Below are 20,555 nucleotides of genomic sequence, written 5' to 3'. Positions count from 1 at the left end.
AATCGCTTCGACTCCCAACGCTCAAACAAAACGGACAGCACGCAGCAGGTTCGTTGCTCGTCCCGCCCCAACCTCAAACGCCCCCCGTGCCCCCTCCCCCACGCCCCCATGCTACCTACAATAGTTACACAATATTGTACAATACAATACAGATTGCGAGCACGCACGCCCGCCGATCGCACGCCTCAACGGCGCTGACGGCGCTCTGTGCGCGCGCATCGCCATCACCTGTGTTAATGCGTGCTGCGTGCGCTGCGATGAGCTGCGATGGGATGGTTCTAGATGGCGAGATAGGCAGGCAGACAGACAGGCGCCTTGCTGTGCTGTGCAACTTCGCTATACAGCTGCCGGCGCGCCTGAAACGCTTGGCGGACTTGGCGGGGCGGCGTCGAGGTGGTTGCGTCCGTGGAGGGGTGGACGGATGAGGTCGGCTGGGTGGTGAGATGGTAGAGTAGGTCTGTAAGAGGGTTAGAGGGTTGGAGGGCTGGGTGAGTTGTGTGTGGTAGATTCCATGGTAGATTGGTGGATAGGTGGACAGGTAGGTGAGAGGACGGTGTTTTGCATCCGCCGCCAACGGTGTTTCGTCTTGCTCCACCACCTTGACGACGACCTTGCAAACGCTGTTTCACGTCCCTCCGGCATGGCGCCATCTCATCTACATTGCGGTCATGCACTCCACTCCACCACTCCACGCCACACACACGCATACAAAACCACACCTCCCCCATCCGCCCTCGTCCTCGTCCTCCTCGTCTCTCCCCATCCCCACCGCGCAGACCACACGCACGCCGATCCCCATCTCACGGCACCGTGCCTACATTGCACAAGGCGTAGACAAGGTGCCTGGCATTCTCCGCGCACTCCCGCGCCTGTGCCTGCTGGAGCATATAGCTCATGGCCTGGGCCTGGCCTGCTCGCAGCACGCCTTGAGTTGTTGTTGGACTGCTCACGCATCACGCCACAGCGCACTGCGCGATGCGGCTTCCTTGCTCTTGCCTATTGTGCTATGTATATACACACGGAGAAGGCAGATCACAGGTAGGCATGCGGCACAGTGCTTGCTTGCTTGGTCCTTCTCACATGCTCCTGCTCCTTGCTCCTATCTCTCCTACCGTCCTTGCTCCTACCCTCACTGCTGACGCAGCCCCGCCTATCTTATACCCTCAGCCCCCCCGCACGCAGCGCCCGCAGCGCACGCACGGCTCGCGAGCTATTTGCGGCTGGATCTGCGGGCGGGCGTGCGGGGGGGCTGAGTGAGTGAGTGAGTGTGTAGGTATGTGCGTGGGCGTGGGGATCAGCGCTCTTATTTTGCATTTGGGTTTGTGGGCGAAGAAGGAGGAGGAAGAGGAGGAAGAGGAGGAAGAGGAGGAAGAGGAGGTGTAGGAACGGTTGGCTAAAAGATCGGGCGACGGCAGCGGGGCGGGGAGACGTGGGAGCAGAGAGAGAGAGAGAGAGAGAGAGAGCCGACAACCCAAGCAGGGGGCGCGACAGTCCGTGAGCGGGGAGTGAGGAGTAAGAGTAGGTAAGAGAGAGAGTGAGGCTGCTAGCGAGGCTGGCCCGGGCAGGGTGGCAGTGACGGCGGGCGAACACCTAGGCAACGAAACAAGGTGGATACGCAGGAGGTGCAGAAGCGCGCGGTACAGATACTCGCCATCAAGAGAGAGAGAGAGAGGTGTGTTTCTCGCCCACGCACCCATCCACGCACCCACGTGCGCAGCGCCTCCTCCCACCCCTGCAATACCTAGGTACCTACCTAGTTATAGCAGAGAGGAGGAGTGCCCGTGTCAGTTCACCCGCCAGAGCGATCACAGATCACACGCGCCCTGTTTGGCGTATATACCATTACGGCGTAGACTGCGCGAACGAGCGCAGGCGGCGCATACCCGTGACGCTTGCAGGTAGGTAGGTAGGTATATGACAGGCAAACGCGCACGTGGCTGGCTGGCGTTGCTTCCGTGCTTCTATGCTTGCATGTGTCGTGGTGGTGGTGGTAGTAGCAGTCGTGGTGGAGCGAGGTGGTTCTACTCTCTCTTCTCTTTTATCTTTTTCTTTTCTTTTCAGATTTCTCCTTATACCATCTCCGGCTCTGCGCCGTGGGTAGGTAGGGTTTTAGGCTCCGAGATGCCTACTAGGTTGCTTTCCCGTTGTCTAGCTATGCCCTAGGGGTACGGCAACGGGGTTTTCTGTCTTTGGACTTTGTGCTGTTGTACTGTTCTGTTGAGCGCTGAGGGGTTGCGCGAAGGGGTGAGTGCTGTTGCGTGATGTGGTGTCAGAGATAGTAATCGCGATGGCGTTGGGCGTGCGTTGTGGCGTATGGGCTCTACAGGAGTTAGGAAGACGTTATACGTGCATGTATAGACGGGAGAAAGAATAGGTAGAGAGCGTAGTCTAGTAGTCCTAGTCTCTTATACGGGACTTAGACTTTCTTGCGTAAGAAGTTACGCTTAAACATCCTACTTAAAATACTACACAAGCCGAGCCGCAAGTTATAACGGTAGTAAACTCCCTAAGAGTAAGTATCTAAACTACCGTCACCTATTCTTAGTTCCCTAAAATTTAAAACTAAACGATTTAGAAAGCGCTAGTCTCCGAACCAGCAGTAAATCCTAAACATAGCTAACTACCCTAAGAATACGTTTCTACCTATAAAGCTAATATATAGGGCATTGGAATCTACTTCTTCTCTTTCTAGCTTTTAAGTATACTAAACTAATAAATAGCACAGTATAATATAGTACCACACGAACAAACCAACCAGCTAGCTAGCAAGCAAGTATGCAAGTACGCATATAAGGACAGCACACCAAGTCCTTACCCCCTCTCCCCCCCAGCCCAAATCCCCAGCAACATACAGAGCCGAGAACCGCACAAGATAGCGTACCAAGATGGAGACGAATAGGTAGTAGTAGTAATAGAGCAGTTACAGTATACAGAGTAAACACGATATGATATAATATAGTAGTATAAGTAAGTAAGTACCGTACCTAAGCAAGCAAGCAGCACCATTCCCAGCCGTCCAGACTAAGCCCCAGCCCCAGCCAAAGCTAAAGCCCCAGCCAAAGCCAAACTAAGGCTCCAAGCGCAGGCTGCAGGCAGGCAGACGATCTAGCAGATCTAGCAAGTTCAGTAGGTAAAAAAACGCAGAAAACGGCCTCTCCCATCTCACTCTCGACCCCCCACGCCCACCCCAACCCCAACCGCAAAGAAAGCGCAAAAGCGCGCGTATAAAAAACAAGCGCAGCGCCCTCAAAAGGCCATAGAACCCCCACCTAAAACGCCCAAAAAAGCCCCGCAAACGCAAACGCAAGCGCAAGATATAGCGACCAGAACAGACACAGAACCAACGCAAACAGATGCTCCGTCCGAAAAAACACAGAGTTCGCCCACCACTCCGCTTTCTTTTGATTTGGGAAAAAAACGAAAGAAGAAGAACAAGATTTCTAAAACCAGTATTCCCTATGAGGAAAGAAAGTGAAGTGAAGGAAGGAAGAACGAAGGAGGAAGGATATGAGGAAGAAGAAGATAATGAAGAAGAAGAGAAGATGAAGGGTATGAGTATGAGAGAACAGAAAAGAAGGAGAGAGGTATACGAGATACAAAGCCCGCTCCCACTCCCGCTCCCGCTCCTACTCCCCAAACCCAGGCCACCACGGCGCGCCAGCGATGCGTGCGTGGTAGAGATGCTGCATACCGCCGCCGCGCGATTGGGGTTCCCAACCGCCGCCGCTCGTCTTTACCGTCTGGCCGTCTTTACAAGTATAGTACCTCGAAAGCTGTAGAAAGGGGGTGTTTGTGTGTGTGTGTGTGTGTGTGCGTATGATTTGATGCGTGTTGTCATGTGTACAAGGTTGATAGATAGCGCTGATGCCCGATGATGCCGAAAATGCAAAGTAGTAGTACTAGTAGTAGTAGAAGACGAAGAAGAAGGAAGTCGTTGATACAAAGAATCGATCGGGTATGTGGTGACGACGGCACTGCCGCCGCCCCCGCTCCCGCCGATACTGCTGCTGCCGTTGCGTTCGTTTTTTTGTTGGTTTGTTGTCGTCTTGCCAGGTTCCGAGGCCTCCCACTTCCGTTTATACGAACTCGGGCCAGTAGTTATACGGCATCAGGTCCGGGCCGTGCCACAACTCGCCGTACGGGTTCGTGCGCTTGCCCGCGAAGAAGCCGTCGTGCGCGATCTCGACAATGTTGATCCAGCTCGAGGGCTCGGGGTGCTTGAGCCACTGTGCGCGTTTTCCCGTTAGCTCATGTCCACCGTCGTTTGACCATCTTTGCCGCCTTGTTTCAGGCCTCGGCAACACTCAAGACTCACCTGGTTGTGGATGTGGTACGTCCATGCGCCCCTGAAGAAGTTTTCCACCGTGCGGTTGTTCGGAGGGTACTTGTCCTCCTCTAGCCTGTAGTCGGCTACCGCGCCCTTCGCCCTCAATTCGGCCTCCTCGGCGCTGGTCGTCGTGAAGCTGTCGCTTTGCGTGCCGGCCTTTGGCGACTGCGCCGTTGCGCTGTGCGGCACGTTTTCCTCTGGCCTTTCACTCGCGCTTTCCGAAGTCCTGACAACATCCTGGCCGGCCGGATCGACGCGCGCGCGCAGCTCCTGCTTGGAGTGGTTAACGGGTTCCAGCTGCGGTCCGTCGTAGCTCTGCCACTCGTCCTTGATCGCACCCGGTCTGCCCTTGAACGCTGCGCTGTAGTCCTTAAGACACGGCACGGTGCAGCGGCCCTCACGGTCCCAGTTGAACTCGGTCCAGATGGGATCGAAAGCGGCCGTCTCGAGCATGAGGAATTCCTGGTCGCGGCCGTCCTTCCACGCCATGCGGCCGATGACGCGAGGGTGGAAGTTCAGTCCCATGCGGACGCCGCCGCGGAGGAGATATGATGACAGAGAGCTGTTGGCGGACAGAGACATGATGGCGGTGTTGTAGTCGCCCGGGTGCGCGTGAGCGGCCCAGCGCTCGGCAAACGCGTGATCCTTGGGGATGGCGAGAGGGCGCATGTCCCGCAGCATGAGGACGTCCATGTCGAAGTAGAGACCGCCGTACAAATGGAGAACGACGAAACGCATGGCGTCGGAGACGGCGACGGGGAGGAAGGTCATCTGCTTCGGGGTCAGGGAAAGCCACTGCTGGCCATCTGCGTCCTCAACGACTCCCTCGGCGATGACGGTTTCGCCCTTGGCATTGGGCTTGGCCGAAGGCTTGTAGGCACCATCGGCGTGGTCCACGTGGTTCGGGAGAGGGATGCGTTGGGGGAACCTCCACGGCATGACGGTGATGTCACCGCGCTCGACCAGAGGCAAGAAACGAGCGAAAAGAGGATCGCGGACAAGCATGTTTTCGACGGCGTTCGGGCTCTTGTCGGCATCGACCCAGAGATAGAGACGAGAGCAGGCCAGGTTTTGCGTGTAAAGATAGCTCTTGATGAAAACCTCAACTCTCCAAGTCGCAGGGCCAGTCCAGTAGGTGTGGTAGGGAACAATGGGACCAGAACAGGTTCCAATGGATTCCTTGCTCGCAGGAACGGCCTCAGCAGGCGAGACGTACTTGTCCAAGCTGTTTCCGTGACCGTCGGAGTCAAGGTACTCAGACTTGCGGGGGTCCTGCTGGCTGGCCTTCTTTCCGTCCTCGGGCACCTGGTAGTAGCGGTGTTCGTCGTTGGCGAGGAACTGCAGGCATTCGAAGACGTTTCTCATCTTTTCAATTCCGTTGTATGTTCCCCTGCACTCCTCGACCAGCATGGGCAGGTTCGCCTCGGTGTCCACGTCCGGCCTCGGCCCCAAGAAGTCATCCTTGGGTGTGACGGCGCTGTCGGGGCGGTTGAAGACGTTCGCGTGCGGGTTGATGTGGATGCTGTTCGGCGAGCCGGCGAACTTGACCTTGACGCCAGACCTCGTCGACTCGATCAGGTCCACGGGCCCAGACTTTCCTAAGAATGCGGGTATGCCAAGCTTGCCCTTGGGGCGCACCGAGGGGTTCTTGGCGACGCTAATGATACCCAAGATACAGGTGTAGAGGAGAGCGGCAAGGACGAGGTTGCGCACCAGGGTACAGAAGCCCCGTAACCTGCTGCCCTCGGCCATTGCGGTGGGTTGGCGGGGCGTGCGGTAGGATTCGAGAGATTGCTAGGGCAATTGACGAGAGGGAAGAGGCGTGCGGAGGGTTGGAAGTTGAGGTGGGCTGGAGAATGCTCTTGCGCCTGGGGTAGCGAGGCTGTGTGTCGCGGTCGTGTCGGTTTCGCCCTGCGGCCGAAAAAGATTAGGATCCGCCCCACAGACTGCTGGAGGGGGAAAGCTCAGCAGCGTACAAGGAGGGACGCGCGCGCGAGGTACGCAATTATGGGGGTTTTGGCAGGGAGGCTGAAGCTCAAAGGAGTGGCTTAAGATTACTTGGTAAAGTCGCAACAAGGAGAGGCCCAAGAGAGAGGGGGAAGAAAGAGACGGGGGGAAGGGAAGGGGAGAGAGAAAGGACAGAGGAAGGCTATTTTCAAGCCAACGCCATCGCGCCCCCCGTTCTTTGAGGCGGTAGGGTCCCTGGCACTTGGCTGGTTGGGGCGCCGCACGTCGATGGCGGGGGGGCCATCCGAGTGGCCCTGCTAGCGTGCCCCGGCGCAATTTCATGAGATTGACGGCGCCGAGCGAGAAGTACTACGTACAATCTAGACAAAGCCCACAAAGCCCAGATTCACTCTGAAAAGTACTGTAGTAGGTACATACAACTTCGGCTGCACGCCCGTCTCGGCCTGCCATCAGCTGCAGAAGCAGCAGCAGGGGACGTCGTCGTCATCGTCATCACCAGCACACACAGCACACCTTAATTTTTTTTTAACCGCATGCCACCACTGCCACCCCAGTTGCTCCACCGCCTGGGGGCCAAGCGCGTCCTGCGTCATGGCCCGAGGTTCTCAACCATCTCGACGCCGCGGCTCGACACTGTGACCGTGCCTGCCCGATCCAATGGCCTGGTGCAACTGAGGTTCGCCCGCACTGCCTTCGTCCTGCCACCCACGCACCACCTCCCGCCCTGCTGACCCGCCACGCCAGCATCCTTCAGGCTCCAGCACCACGCTCGCCTTCTCCTCTGCTGCTCTACCTGCCCGCCGGTCCTCTCTTCCCTCCTGTTGGCCTGCCACCACCGCATCACGAGAACGATGTTGCCGCCGCCCTGTCCGCCTCTGCCAATGCCACCGTAGTGTGCGTCCACTATCGCCTGGACAACGACCAACACCAGTACCCCACGCCGATCCACGATGTCTTGACCGCGTACGACTGGGTTCTGGAAAACTTTGCGCCCACCTTGGCTGCGCGGCCACGGCTGCGATCGCTGCAGCTCGGCGTGTGCGGCGAGCTGGTGGGCGGCGGTCTAGCAACGATGCTGGCCCTGACCGAATGCCGCATGGGAAAGAACCGCGTCGCCGCCGCGGCCGTGAACAACCCCATTGTGAACTGGATCTTCCCCACGGACCTGCTGGACGCGGCCGAGTACACCAGCCGGCTCGGCGACGTGGAGCTCTTCGCCAACGACGAACATGTCGACGCCGACGTGCAGGCCGGAGATGTCGCGCTCGCCAAGACGTCCTGGGGCAAGTACCGCGACAACCCCGCGCTACCGGTAGCGGCGCTCACCCGCGCGCGCAAGGCCTTCTTCAGCACCCCAGACGGGTACTTTGACCGGTTCGCGTCGCCGATCCACTTCTTCCGCACGCCAGAGATCGGCGAGGTGATTCGGCAGGGGTACGACGAGGACGACGACCTCGCCGGCTTCGAGATGCCCCGCCTAGGCGCCGAGTCACCCACCAGCTTCCGCGAGCCTGGCGCCCCGGTCTTCGAGAAGCGCAGGCGCGCACGCCGCCTCTTCCCCCCCACGGGCGGAGGTCTGCGCTTGCCTCCTATGCGCGTCAGCGTGGGCGCGCACGCCATCCTGCACGACCAGGGCCAGGAGCTGGTGAAGCTGATGCGGCGCAGCATCTCGCGCGACGAGAAGAGCGACATCGAAGCCGAGCTCCGCGTGCGCTTCGCACCGAAGGCCGGGGCGGGGCTGTGGACGGGGCCGGCGCGCGCGTCTAATTGGCGCATGGAGGTCGAGGCGCTGGGGCGCTGGTTCCGCAGCACGCTCGCTTGATGGGATGATGTGCGCCGTTGACGCGAGCGCGCCGTAACGCCAACTAACTACCCTAACCGCACCCGTCTTTTTCTCGGTCGTGGTGATGTTGGTTGCGCGGCCTGGCGGGCGTGCTTGCCGAGCGTATCGAGGTGCCCGCCGGCCCACCACTCCACACCTACCTGCTGTGTCGCGGCCGACGAACGTCACATTTCACTGCCGCTGCCTTGCCATGTGGGATGCGCGCTCCGACCAAGGTCCGCAGCCACTACCACGTACATAGTAGGAGTACGAGTACGAAATATGCCTCTCCTCTCCTCTCATCTCGTCCCAAAACAGGCAGCTGCTCCACGCGTCAAGGAAATGCGGTAAGGCTAGGTAGATAAATGATAAGTCCCCAGCACGAGCAACGGCGTGCCCCAAGCCCAGCACGCGCGCGCGCGCAGCAGCAGCATGAAGGTCCGCACTGCTGGCACTGTCGCTGTCGCTCGCGACGGCACCAATAGGATAAGGTTAGGTAGCGCGGACTGCTTGGATACGAATACGCTGTATGCAGTGCAAATACGCGATACGCGCAAATTAGTGCTTGGTACAGGCCGAGCTGGCGAGCCTGCCTCGCGACGGCGAGTCTTTGTCGTGTGTGCATATGTGTGTATATGTGTGTGTGTGTGTGTGTGTGTGTGTGTGTGTGTGTGGTAGAGATTACTGCGGTGCAGGCTGTGTGGGCTGTGCTGCTTGCGTCTTGGGGCTCGCGGCTTGCGCGCACTGCCTCGCGAGCTGCGTACGTAGGTATTGCACATACATACGTGGTGGTGCTGGCGATGCGTGTGTAAATGTACAGCCACTGTATATCAACCATTTACTTTGCGGAGTGCTGCTCTTCTGCGGATTACTGTATCGGTATTTATAGCTGTAGCTGTACCTGTAGGTACCTGTGCCTGTGACTGTGACTGGCTGCTGCAGCACTGCCACTGCCACTGCCTCTATGCTGATGTCACCAATCACTGCCTCGAGGCTGTGGGGTGGGGGCTGTCCCTGTCACTGTCCTTGTCCTTGTCCTTGTCCTTACAGTTCTTTCGTGCTGCCTGCCGTGCTCGCACCGCTTGCACTGCCTCCTGCTGTCACCCACACTGCTTCGTCATGCATGCATCGTCATGCTCATCTTCGTCGTGAGCGGCTTTCTATCTAAAAATTAAAGTACCTGTACGTGATAGGTATCGAATAGCCTTAGGTTGTGTTGTGTCTATCTAGTAGGCTGTATAGGTACTTCTGTATAGGTACTTCGTACCCAGGTGGGGTGCGCTTGTGAGTGAGGGTACCTGTCTTGTTGTCGTATTGAAAGGGGGCTTGTAAGAATAGTTTGTGCTGTGTTGTGAGGGGGTGTGCTGGAGCTGGGGTTGTGTGTTGTTGTTGTTGTAGTACCAGAATTGGTACTTATAGGGGAGATGGGGTTTCTTGCTCTGTTCTCTTGCGGTGATTATTGCATAACCTCAATGGACGGTTCTTGCTTGCTAGTTTGTTCTTTTCAGTTTGCCTGCTTTTTTCATATTTGACGACCACCTGGTATCGAAGCCTTTAATGGGGATCGGCTTGACAATATTTGAATAGACGTAGGCAGTAAGCTTAATCTCATGCGCTTCCACTACCCACCACTACGCCTGTCAATTATTCTACTCCTTCACTCTCCCCGAACGACTCAGCCCGGCCTGTACACCGCCCAAGGCAGCCGCGCACTCTGCTCCCTCTGACTCAGAACGTGCCTATCAAAGCTACTCGCGGCCTCATCTTCAGGAGTGACTTATGACGCGTTGACGTGGAAGCGCTTCGTGCAGCAGCCCTCTGCATCGGAAGTTACGTTTGTTTGCGCGCCTGTCTCATGCCGCGTTTGTCCTGCGCCATTAAATCCGGCGCTCGTTGATTCAGCCGCGGTTGAGGGGTCGATCGGCGCGCTGACCGCTGCGACGATGTGTGTCTTGGAGAGGCGAGAGTCATTGCTGCTGCTCCTGTGCTTCTTCCCGTCGGTCGCGCGCGGTCGTGACAGATGGGAGCGGTTCGGTACAGGTTTGTCAGAAAGGTCGGCGTCTGTCAATTTTTGTCTCCGATGTTGGCTTGTCCATATTGGAACAAACCTGGACCGCCACGCCCCCGAGCTATAACGTTTCGTCGCAGACCACTTCAACCATGCTGAGTACGTCAACTTGTAGACTATACCTACAGAGCACTGGAGGCGGACGAATGAGGATCAAGGCGGTGAGTCAGATGCAGTGCGCATGACGCTGGTTGCGCGAGCTGAAAGGCGAACAATCTTACTATAAGCTGTAGGTCTCACCATAAGCATACTACCTACTACTCGGAGCTACCGGTATCCGGGCATACCGCCCTCTCTCCCATGCGTTGGCACGTTGGCGTGCACGCAGCACCCTGCGTCGAGAATCCATGGCTTTGCTGGGTACGGAGGATTCGCCGGGATTCAGCAGGGGGGAGGGGCGGGCTCTGGCATGTGGGGGAGGGATGGAGAGGAGGTAGGTAGGTGATGATAGAAGTCTAGTTAGTAGGTTGTGTATATGTTACTTGCAGTGAGGCGAGGCGGCGCGCGTGGTTCAGAAGCACAAAGGGACAGAAGACAGACTGGAGGTGTCGTCGTCGGCTGGTTCGCTCGCTCGCTCGCTCCTCTGAGCGGCCCAATGACGGCAGCGGGCTCGCCAACGTCTTTCCTCTCACTCTGATTGACGGCCGGCAGTGCTGCACTGCATCGAGCCCCTCTCCACGCACCCAATTGACGATTCTGCCCGTCTGCGCATCCGTCAAAGCGACCAGACGCCCCACGAATCCATCTCCGACGCCGTAGAGGGCACACACCCCGCCTCTTTCGCACGCCTTCAGTGGAGCTACGTCCCCTCCTCCGAGCCCAACGACGGCCACCCCTTTGTCTCAACATGCCTTCGCCAGAGGTCCCCCCGCAGCAGCCAAGGCGGCCGCAGACGCTGCGCCGCCACCACTCCAGCCAGTCGTCGCAGGTCTCGCAGTCGCCGTCGGATAGCTCGCATGCCGGCCAGCAGCACCGCGCCGCCCAACACAAGGCGCAGAGACACATTGTCGGCCACGGCCGCCTGGGCCAGCGCAACCCGTCGAGCAAGAATCTGAACAAGCTGGGGGCCGCTGCCAAGCTGGCGCAGGCCGATGGGCAGGCGGGCACGAGAAACCACCACCGGACGCTGTCGGGTAGCTCGACGGCCACGGCGGGCGAGGCTCCCGTCGTGCGGCCAAACCTGAAGCGCAACCAGTCGGCCGCCGTGGTACCGCGCAACCAGTCGCACGTGGCGCTGAGGAAGAATCATTCGAGCAGCCACCTGCCGCGCCAGGCCTCGTCCAAGAACATCAACAAAGCGACGCGCGCCGAGCTCGAACATCTGCGCAAGCAGGCCAAGATGCGCCGTCGTTCCTCGCCCGAGACGGAGCAGCCCGTTGTCCGCTTCGATCTCGGAGAGGAGGACGAGGGCGAGGAGGAGGAGAACTGGACAGAGGAGAGCGCCTCGCAGTCGCCCGCCACGACGCGCTCCAACACGCGCCAAAACTCGGTCGTCATGGAGGCCCCCAAGCCCAAGCACCGTGCTCAAGCCGCCCTCCGCAACGACACGTCGGATTCCGCCACCGAAACTGAAACCCCAGCGCCCAAGCCCAAGCCCAAGCCCGCGCAGGCACAGGCACAGGCACCCGCACCCGCACCCGCCCCGCCGCAGCAGCCACGCGCTCCCGAGAGACTAACATATAGCAGCAATCATATCAATGGCGCCAATTCCTTCAACCAGCAGCCCCAGCTCCCCGACGCTGACATGATCACCTCCCGCATCTTGCAGCGCAGCGCCTCGCACCGCCTGCCGCCCCAGGTTTCCGACATCTCGGCCACCGTCGTCTCCGACTCTCACGACGCTCGCTCCCTCAGTCACTCCACCGGCTCCACCATGATTGACACCCCCGGCAACAAAGAGGCCGTCTCCCGATTCATCAACGGAGAGGGCTCTTCCGGCACCCCGCGTGATAGCAGTTTTCTTCCGCACCGTCCCTCATCATCGGCCGGCGGCGGCGATATCACGCCCGGCAAGCGCAACAAGAGCGTGCCCAACATGGCCGGCCAACGAGACGAAGCGACACCAAGTGGCCACACGCGCTCGCGCTCCGGTACCACTACTCCCTCGGATCTGGCACCAAGTCGCACGCAACAGAAACTATGGTTGCAGCGCGCATCATCCAACATTGAGCCGCAGCAGAAGAACGAATTCCTGCAGCGCCAGGGCCACGGCGGCAGCCAGGTCTTCACGACGGCCGTGACGTACACGGCGTCGGGTGACATGGTCGTCGACCGCGAGCTGCTCCGCCGCTTCGACGAGGCCACGACTGAATACCGCGTGGTGCGCCGCTTCCGCAATCCGATTGCCGACGCCATTGCCCGCCTCTCGGCATACCCCTCGGGCCTGCGCAGGCGGTACCTTGCGTCGGCGGACCCGAACGACAAGCGGCCACACACGATGGCCGGCGCCTCGACGCTTAGACGCAGCAGCCTGGCTGCGGACGTTAAGAGCATGCGCGCCACGTCTAGCAGCGGGCCGGCGCCGCCCGCTGCGGGTGCTGCTGCAGCAGTGGAAAACGGCTCCGCGAACCGCCGTAGCAAAGTCTCCTTTGACTTACCGATGCGCAGCCGTGACGACAGCGACGTGGGCGCTCGGCGCGAGAGCGGCGACAGCTCCCTCTCGAGCGGGAGTGAGGCGGGGGGTAATCAGTCCCGTGGACCCAAGGACGAGGTAGAGGAACTGTGTCGCAGGATATGGGAGCGGAATGAGATGGCTGAGGGGGACTGAGGCGCGCGCTCAGGTGCCTCTGCTTCCTCTATCTCTTTGCTCGCCGCTCTTTGGATTCCCTGCGTTCTGTCCCGCCTGCCTTTCTGCCTTGCCTCTCGTCTCGTCGTTGCCTGCGCGTTGTGGTTTGGCGTGGTGGCAGTGGTGGCATGAGGCGGTGCGCCATACAAGCTTGCTTATTTATCAGTGAGTTGGCGGGACAGTCGAGGGGCCTTGGACTCGGGGGTGCTTGACTGTTTGCTTGCTTGCTTGCCCGCGATGATGGCGCGCTCTACCTACTACTGACTACGTACCTACCCTACCTTCTTTTTTCTTTCTGGTGGAGAAGATAATTCGAGGCACTCGTCTGCCTACATACCTACCTATGGACCTATCCGCCTACCCACCTTCACGACGACGCGGCACAGCAGCTTTCTCACCCAATGGATTGACGCGGACAGACCTATCCACTCATGCCTATTCTAGGACTCGACGTCATCTAGCGCGCTATTCTTGAGTCTACCGCGCCTGCCACTCGCCATGACACTTGGCATCGACCTCGACCTTAGCGGCAGGCAGAGTCACGACAACCGCCACCAACAGTACTGCTCTTCTTCCGTCCCGCCGATCTCGCGCTCGTCTTCGCCGCTCTCTGCTCTCGTCCGCCCTTCTGTCCTATCGGATTGGTCATACCGCCTGCTTCCGCTCGTGGCATTGGAGAGCGCGCTTTTTCTTAGCTACGCTGCGTACGGCTTTGTAATGCTCTGCTCTGCTCAGTTGGCCATCGCATGGGTTTTGGATGAGGGGCGGGGGTCGGACGGTTGGCTGGTGCTGGTGCTGGTGCCTGGGGGGGTTGGGGGGTGCTCTGGGGCGCTGTGGGGGTGGGGGTTGCGTGGATGGGTCGTGCGTGGGGTGAGTGAGAGCTTTTTTGCTTTTCTTTCTGGTGATGCAGGGATCGCGCGCATTTCTTCGGCTCTGAGGGGATGATGATGGGCTGGTTTGGTGCGGTTCGGGTTTCTTACTGGCGTGTTGAGTGAGGATGGGGGGGTGGGGGTAATGAGTAGGACGCCTCTTACTCCCCGTCCTCGTTCTTTGCTTCTTTCGTTTCTCTTGCGCTTTTGTTTCTGCATTTGCCTTGCTGCATTCTGCGTAATTCTTTCTTTCTTTCTACTTCCTGCTTCACGCGCTTCGGTTCACTGCTTACTTCACTTTCTCATGGCGTGGTTGGCAGGCGTCTTTTCGGACTGGTTCAGTTCATCTTGGTGCAGGCGGAGCGGAGCGGGGCATAGAGTATACATACATATACACATACATGCCGTGCGGTACGGCATAAGGCGTGCGTATGGGATTGGCGGATGCGTGGGCGATGGTGATGGAGAGGGCCGTCTGGCTGCTCTGGAGGCGTTCCACGAAGAGAGAGAAGAAGACATTGGCTGCGGAACGGTAGTATAAACTCGGAGAGAAGCGCGATAGACAAGCAAGCAAAGACATGACTTCGCAAAAGATACCTACTCCTACCTAGTGTCGCAAGCAGCGCGGTCACGTGCCGTGGGTTCTCCAGGTCTTGGCGGCGGCATGGATCCGCACGTCACCTTCCAACTTCTGCCAGCGACCGGTGAAGCCTCCACTCCTTCTCACCACTACTACCAGATACTATACCCATCCACACGACGACAACTCCCACGACCGACGCAACTGCGGCTCGCGCTACCCAATTCTCTGGCCCCGTTTCTCCTCACACTGCACGCCATGTCTACCGCCCAGAAACGCAAGACGTCGCTCTCGGGCGGCGCTCTCGAAGAAGAGTCCGCGAAACGCCGCTTCGTTGAGACTGAATCCGCCCCGCCACCAGAAGACGTCGCGCCAGACGCCGCCGCAGAAGACGCCGCTTCCGCAACAGACGCAAACACTACTACTACCGCCAACGACACCTCTTCCACCACCACCACCACCACCACCACCACCACCACCGCACCCGCAGCCTCCTCCAGCAGCAGCAGCGCCGCGAACCGGCTCTCCCGCTTCAAAGCCCTGCAAGCACGACAAGCAGCATCACGGACGCAAAACCTGAAAGACTCGTCGGCAGAAGCCGCACGCGCATCAATCGACCCGAGCGCGCTGACAGCAGCACAGCGCAAGCACGCGATCGCGACGCACAAGCTGCTAAAAGCGGAAGCAGCAGACGCAGGCGAGGACTTTGAGCGCAAGCGCGCCTGGGACTGGACGGTCGAGGAAAGCGAACGCTGGGACAAGCGCGTGGCCAAGAAGGAAAAACACCGCCAAGACGTCGCCTTCGCCGACTACCGGCAGGACGCGCGCAAGGTGTACAAGCGGCAGCTGCGCGAGCTGGCGCCCGACACGGCGGGGTACGAGCGCGCGAAGGCGGAGGCGGTGCGCCGCGCGGCTGCGAGTGGGGGCTTGGATATCGTCGAGGGCGCCGACGGCGAGCTCATTGCTGTCGACCGCGATGGCAGCTTTTACTCGACGGCTGATAGCACCGACTTTGCGAGCCATCGCCCGGATAAGGAGGGCGTGGATAAGCTGGTCGGTGAGATACGGAAGGCTGAGGAGGCGAGGCTGAAGGCCAGACGTGCGAGAGGCATTGACGATGAGGCGGGTGATATCACGTATATCAACCAGAAGAACAAGCAGTTTAATGAGAAGCTGGCCAGGTTCTATAATAAGTATACGGGGGATATTAGGGAGAGCTTTGAGCGGGGGACGGCGTTGTAGGGGGTGGGTGGGAGGGCAGGAAAATGCAAGACGAACAGACGCGAGCAGATATGGGCTGAAGAAAAAGCACAACAGAACACGGCATTAATCAGAGCACCTTCCTTTCCTCCTTCCTTTCCTTCTTCTTTCCTCCGTCTGTATTTGTACTACCAGCCTCTCCCACACAGCAGCATGGCGGATACCGAAGAAGTAAACTGTACAGTATCTCCTGATCGAGAAATCCATCGCATCTGTTCGCACGTTCATACGGATGTAATCCGTACGAGACGGAGACGGAGGGAGGGAGACAGAGAAGAAACCTACCTATCTACCTCACTCACTTGCTTATTTGGTTGCTTGATAGGTAGTGACTGACTGACTGACTTGCACCTCTGCACGCGCACGCACAACCACCACCGACAATAACAGCCAACAACCAACCAATAACACGATAAGCCCCGTATGTACGTACGCACCACCACCACCATTGCCACTACCACGCCCACTACCACACCAAGCAAGCAAGCGAGCACTCTACTCCTACCCAGGCAACGACCGCTTCAGCACAACAACACAACAAGTAAAGAGGCATATCTATTATCTGCGCACGCACGCACGCAAGCACGCGTACCTACGCTATCACCCACCTACTCCACCACCGCAACCGCGATACCACATCATACCAAGGTACTAACATACTAACTAACCCCTCCTCACTCACAACTTAGCCCGTATCCCTCACTCATCCCATCCATGCCATCACCCCATCCCATCCCGTCCCCATCACTCCTCAGTCTAGCCTTAGCCTATCCCCACCCCCCGCACTTCCTCCAGGCACCACTCCCCTACCTACCGATAAAAACTGTCCACGTCCTCAGCCCTCCCCATCCCAGCAGCAGCAGCAGCAGCGCCACTAAACCTCCTTGCGGGCCCCTGTCCCTGCTGCGCCATCACGCCAGGATTATACGCCTGGTAGCCCGCACCTGCACCCGCGGCAGGGCCCGCGCCCGCGCCACCGCCACCGCCACCAGGCGGCAGCGTCGCGCTGCTCTGGTTAAACGCCATGTAGGGCCCCGCGCCCAGGGCGCCGGGGGCCGGGCTGCCCACGCCAGCCGCATACGGGTCCGCGGGGCCAGGGGGGCCGGACGCGGCCGGGTAGCCTGGGCCATCGTAGGAGGTCTGGCGATGAGGGCCGGCGCCGGCGGCAGCGGCAGCGGCAACAGCGGCGTACGCCGCGGCGGGCTGTGCGGATGCTGGGGCGCCGGCTGCTTGGGCGGGGTAGGCTTCGTAGGGCTGTTGTTGTTGCTGCTGCTGTTGTTGGGGCAGCGAGGGCCGGTGCGTCGCCTCGACCGGGCTTTCGTAGCTCGTTGTCGCGAGCTCCTGCGGGTACGTCGCGATGGACTGGGGGCGCGCGGCCGCGGCCGACGTCGATGGGATGCGCTGCTGGGTGTAGGGGTCTGCGGCGCCGGGCTTGGGGCTGCCGACCTGGTTCGTCGGCATCATGTAGAAGGGCTGTGGCCCGCTTTGTGGCGGGTACCCATAGGCTGGCTCGCCGGGCGCGGGCGAGTAGAAGCGTTGAGGGTCTTGCGGTGGCGGCGGCGCCGTTTGCGCTGGGTACGCGCCGGTGTAGGGCCCGCTGCTGGTGCTGTAGCCGTAGGGTTGGCGGCCGTAGGCCGGTTGTGCTGCTTGTGACATTGATGCTTCGAGGAGAGCTTCGTAGTCGCGCCGGGCTTTGATGAACTTCTCGTTCAGTTGTGTGAAATCGTCTGCGGGCAACTGTAAGCATCTTGAACGGTTCTGCAGAAAGCCTCGACTTAGACTTACCCTTCTTCTGCGAGTACTTCCCTATTAACTCGATGAGCTTTGGCCGTATCGCCACAGTGGAATGGTATAGAGAAGTAATCTCCTCGTTGTCTCTCGCGTCGGCCTGGGAGCTCGTGCTGAGCAAGGCCAACAGCTTCTCCACATTGCGAATTTCCGAAAACACCTCCGCCTCCATCTGTGCTTCCCTCTCCAGCTCTTCCTTGGTCGGGTCCTGCAGCTTCTCCACGTAGTTCAGGGGGAAGATGCCGGTCTGTCCACGCAAAGATCCCTTCCACCAGTCCTTGTACACCGACTCGAGAACTGCAATGACGTCTCCCTTGCGGAACGCCAGCTCGCCTGGTTCGGAAGGTGTGAAGTCGAAGAGTGCCCGAACGCGAGAAACAGTGGCCGCCGTGGTGCCGGATGCTATAGCTTGTGACTGCTGGGGGTCGCTGCCGTTCTGGGCCGCTGGAGGTTGGTTGGACTTGGCCGCGGAGGGTGCGGGGACCTGACTATCTTTGATCGACAGTGCCAACGCCATCTGCAGTTCGTCCTCCTCCCTCTGGCGGTCAGACTGCGTGATCTGTGTCTTCTGCGGCTTCGAGGGCGGGCGGAGGTTCGGGTTCTGCGTCTTAAGCCTCATGTACGCTTGCTCCATGATGCCTAGATCCGGGTCCTTGGAGAACATCTCCGTCCATTCTCCCATGCGCTCGAGGATCTTGGCCTTGACTTGTTGGTGGGTGTTTCTGTCGTTTGCCAGGCGCAACAGGGCGTCGGTGAAGCTCCTGGAGGCGAGTTCCTTGTGCATCTTCAGGCCGCAGTTCTGGGAAAGAGCGTTCGCAAGCTATTGTTGTCTCTTGTATTAGCATTGGTCCTTGTATCCCGTCTCTTGGGGGCCGGGCATGAGCAGGCGACCAACCTCGAGGGTGTAGAGCTGGACGTTCGCATTGCGGTGCGCCAGGCGCTTGATCAGCGCGGTGACAACATCCTTGGCCCTATGCGACGGAGCAGCCTGTCAGCGTGAATGTCCATGGCATTTTCTCCCGCGGAAATAGCCCAGGTCAACGCACCCGCTGTCCGTAGCGGCGACCTTGTCGCAAACATCCTACACGGCCTCAGCATTCGTCCGGTAGCAAACGTGCGTGTGCCGTAGCAACGTACGAGTATGTACTCCCAGTTCTCGCTCGTAAGATTCTCGTCGGTGGCTCTGACTGCGCGCGCTTGGTGGTTAGCATGTATGTATGTGGCCTGGCCGAGGGCCCCCCGCCGAGGGATCCGGGGTACGTACCGACGACCTCGTCAAAGGCGTTTTGCTGCGCGCGGAACATGGCGGCGCGAGAGTGAGACAGGCGGGGGTATCAGAGAAAGAAGAGGGTATCAAGAGGGTGCGGCAAACGAAGGTGTGAAGGATGTTGAAGCCTAATGGAGCTCCGGGGTGCTTGGCGAGTAAGTGGTGCGTCACGGACGGTGGCGGAGGCTCCTTGGTGCTTGGCCACGCGCTCTCCTCTCAACCACTAACCACCGTCGTCTTCGTACCACCATGTTGAGCTTACGAATGATTGTGTTATGCCTGCCTACATATGCATTCTCCAGGCCAATACAGTACCCCCTAAGCTACATATCAGCTACCCGGAGGCTCCAACGACGTCACAGCCGGGCGGACGTCGGGCATCGACATAGGTACCCTCTACCGGGCATGGTCCCTTTTTGAGCCCATCGGATTTCATTGTCACAAATAACCAGATGCCGTCACTGCTGGTTCAATCGCTGATCTGTTCGACCGTGCAGTTCGTACTGAGCTTGCGGTTCTTCAGACGAAGCTAGCATCTATTATATCCGTACTCACCTGACAGGCACAATGCGGCTTATACTCCAAACATTCCTACGACGTAAACCTAACTTAATTGACCTATTCCTATGTATGTGGGAATCCAATGCTAGTCTCGCTTGAACACTGGTCAAATTCACCCAGTACTCCAACCGACGACCTACTCTTTCTCCCCCTCAGCTGACTCGGAGCCATTCGAAGCGGTCAAGAGCACAACCGAGAGACCGCGAGCATGAGACTGTAGATTCGGAAGAAAGAAAACCCTCAAGAATCGGCAATATGGGGACCTACAAAAAGAGAAAAGAGCGGTGATGCACAGAGGCGGCGAGTGCTCACAATCTCCGTGAATTAATCACACTTAATATCTGTCCGCGGACAAAGCAATTACATCAAGGTACTGATATCACCCGACCAGGCTACATACCACGACATTTCCCGGTGCCGTATCGCAGAAGTGGGGGACAGTGCAGCAGCATATGGTATTCAGAAGCTTCATTCAGTCCCGCTCAAGACAACACCGAAGAATGCGGCAAATTGCAGCTCACACCATCGCTTGCTTAACAGCGCACGAGCAACTGCCACAGAAGTCTTCCAAATCACCGGTCATGAAGTGGACAGAAGAGAGGGCTGCCAGGGTCATGGTGGTGGTCACACCGGCACAGACGTCGGCCCGCTGCAGTACGCCTCTTCCGGGTCCCGCTTGCGCAGGTGCTTCAAACCTACCCTGGCACCTGGACCTGGCACGCAGTAACGTCGCACCCACTTGTGTGACCCAGGCCATCAACACCCCAGACGATAGCAGCACGCAGTACCCCGCCTCGACGCGCCCCTGAACATCGCGCGCTGCTGTGCTCTGTATCCCATGTCATTGTCCCAGGCACCGTTGCGCGGTGGAGCTTAGCCTGCGCCGTGGAGGGTGTGGCACGGGGGATGCTAGAGCGCCGACGGCGTGAGGCCTTTCCACCATGATTTTTTGCGCGCATGTTTTTCTTAGTGAGGGGTTACGGGGGTACCTGGTGCGTTGGGCCGATAGGTACATCCAGGTAGGTTGGTTCTGATAAGTATATATAGCCGTCGTCGGCCGCTTTTTTCCCTGCAAGCGGTGTTGCTGCTTCTTTGTGTCTTTGCCTCAAGATGCTGAGTCCTTCGCTCTTCATGGTTTGCGCCTGGGCGGCTCTCGTTCATTCACAGGCTGCTTTTGACCCTTTGCAATACGTAGATCCGCTCATTGGCTCAAGCAACGGAGGTAATTGCCTGCAACCTACTGAGAGAATGAAGAATTGA

The 20,555-nt window shown here is 58.8% G+C and overlaps 9 protein-coding genes across 9 annotated transcripts; 5 read left to right on the top strand and 4 right to left on the bottom strand.

Annotated features, from left to right (window-relative positions):
- The first annotated feature begins 3,179 nt into the window (after positions 1-3,179).
- K452DRAFT_77366 (uncharacterized protein) lies at positions 3,180-3,927 on the top strand. Its single transcript, XM_033547116.1, has one exon. The coding sequence runs from the start codon at positions 3,354-3,356 to the stop codon at positions 3,777-3,779; it is 426 nt and encodes a 141-aa protein (XP_033395142.1). The 5' UTR covers positions 3,180-3,353; the 3' UTR covers positions 3,780-3,927.
- Positions 3,928-4,076: 149 nt separating this feature from the next.
- K452DRAFT_232589 (uncharacterized protein) lies at positions 4,077-6,079 on the bottom strand (the record flags this gene model as incomplete). The annotated part of the gene is made up of 2 exons (XM_033537242.1): positions 4,077-4,226; positions 4,316-6,079. The coding sequence occupies 2 exons, from the start codon at positions 6,077-6,079 to the stop codon at positions 4,077-4,079; spliced, it is 1,914 nt and encodes a 637-aa protein (XP_033395141.1).
- A 674-nt stretch (positions 6,080-6,753) lies between these two features.
- Positions 6,754-8,241, top strand: K452DRAFT_289987 (uncharacterized protein). The gene is made up of 2 exons (XM_033540923.1): positions 6,754-6,971; positions 7,040-8,241. The coding sequence occupies exons 1-2, from the start codon at positions 6,829-6,831 to the stop codon at positions 8,115-8,117; spliced, it is 1,221 nt and encodes a 406-aa protein (XP_033395140.1). The 5' UTR covers positions 6,754-6,828; the 3' UTR covers positions 8,118-8,241.
- Positions 8,242-8,261: 20 nt separating this feature from the next.
- Positions 8,262-9,193, bottom strand: K452DRAFT_77350 (uncharacterized protein). The gene has a single exon (XM_033547115.1). The coding sequence runs from the start codon at positions 8,953-8,955 to the stop codon at positions 8,452-8,454; it is 504 nt and encodes a 167-aa protein (XP_033395139.1). The 5' UTR covers positions 8,956-9,193; the 3' UTR covers positions 8,262-8,451.
- A 1,839-nt stretch (positions 9,194-11,032) lies between these two features.
- On the top strand, positions 11,033-12,952 carry K452DRAFT_232580 (uncharacterized protein; the record flags this gene model as incomplete). The annotated part of the gene is made up of 2 exons (XM_033537240.1): positions 11,033-12,588; positions 12,676-12,952. 2 exons carry the CDS (start codon positions 11,033-11,035, stop codon positions 12,950-12,952), a joined length of 1,833 nt encoding a protein of 610 aa, XP_033395138.1.
- A 258-nt stretch (positions 12,953-13,210) lies between these two features.
- K452DRAFT_77333 (uncharacterized protein) lies at positions 13,211-14,046 on the top strand. Its single transcript, XM_033547114.1, has one exon. The coding sequence runs from the start codon at positions 13,469-13,471 to the stop codon at positions 13,913-13,915; it is 447 nt and encodes a 148-aa protein (XP_033395137.1). The 5' UTR covers positions 13,211-13,468; the 3' UTR covers positions 13,916-14,046.
- On the bottom strand, positions 13,780-14,409 carry K452DRAFT_289984 (uncharacterized protein). The gene has a single exon (XM_033540922.1). It carries the CDS (start codon positions 14,356-14,358, stop codon positions 14,134-14,136), a length of 225 nt encoding a protein of 74 aa, XP_033395136.1. The 5' UTR covers positions 14,359-14,409; the 3' UTR covers positions 13,780-14,133.
- A 145-nt stretch (positions 14,410-14,554) lies between these two features.
- K452DRAFT_289982 (uncharacterized protein) lies at positions 14,555-15,975 on the top strand. Its single transcript, XM_033540921.1, has one exon. It carries the CDS (start codon positions 14,678-14,680, stop codon positions 15,659-15,661), a length of 984 nt encoding a protein of 327 aa, XP_033395135.1. The 5' UTR covers positions 14,555-14,677; the 3' UTR covers positions 15,662-15,975.
- Positions 15,976-16,224: 249 nt separating this feature from the next.
- Positions 16,225-18,844, bottom strand: K452DRAFT_320544 (uncharacterized protein). The gene is made up of 6 exons (XM_033544331.1): positions 18,732-18,844; positions 18,605-18,654; positions 18,514-18,548; positions 18,363-18,438; positions 17,465-18,287; positions 16,225-17,406 (listed from the first exon to the last, which is right to left on the bottom strand). Exons 1-6 carry the CDS (start codon positions 18,769-18,771, stop codon positions 16,490-16,492), a joined length of 1,941 nt encoding a protein of 646 aa, XP_033395134.1. The 5' UTR covers positions 18,772-18,844; the 3' UTR covers positions 16,225-16,489.
- Positions 18,845-20,555: the final 1,711 nt, after the last annotated feature.

The sequence above is a fragment of the Aplosporella prunicola genome (genome assembly GCF_010093885.1).
Source record: "Aplosporella prunicola CBS 121167 unplaced genomic scaffold K452scaffold_20, whole genome shotgun sequence".
NCBI classification, from domain to species: Eukaryota; Fungi; Ascomycota; class Dothideomycetes; order Botryosphaeriales; family Aplosporellaceae; genus Aplosporella; species Aplosporella prunicola.
The sequence above is the reverse complement of the archived record's forward strand: the minus strand, read 5'-3'. Positions and strand labels throughout refer to the sequence as shown.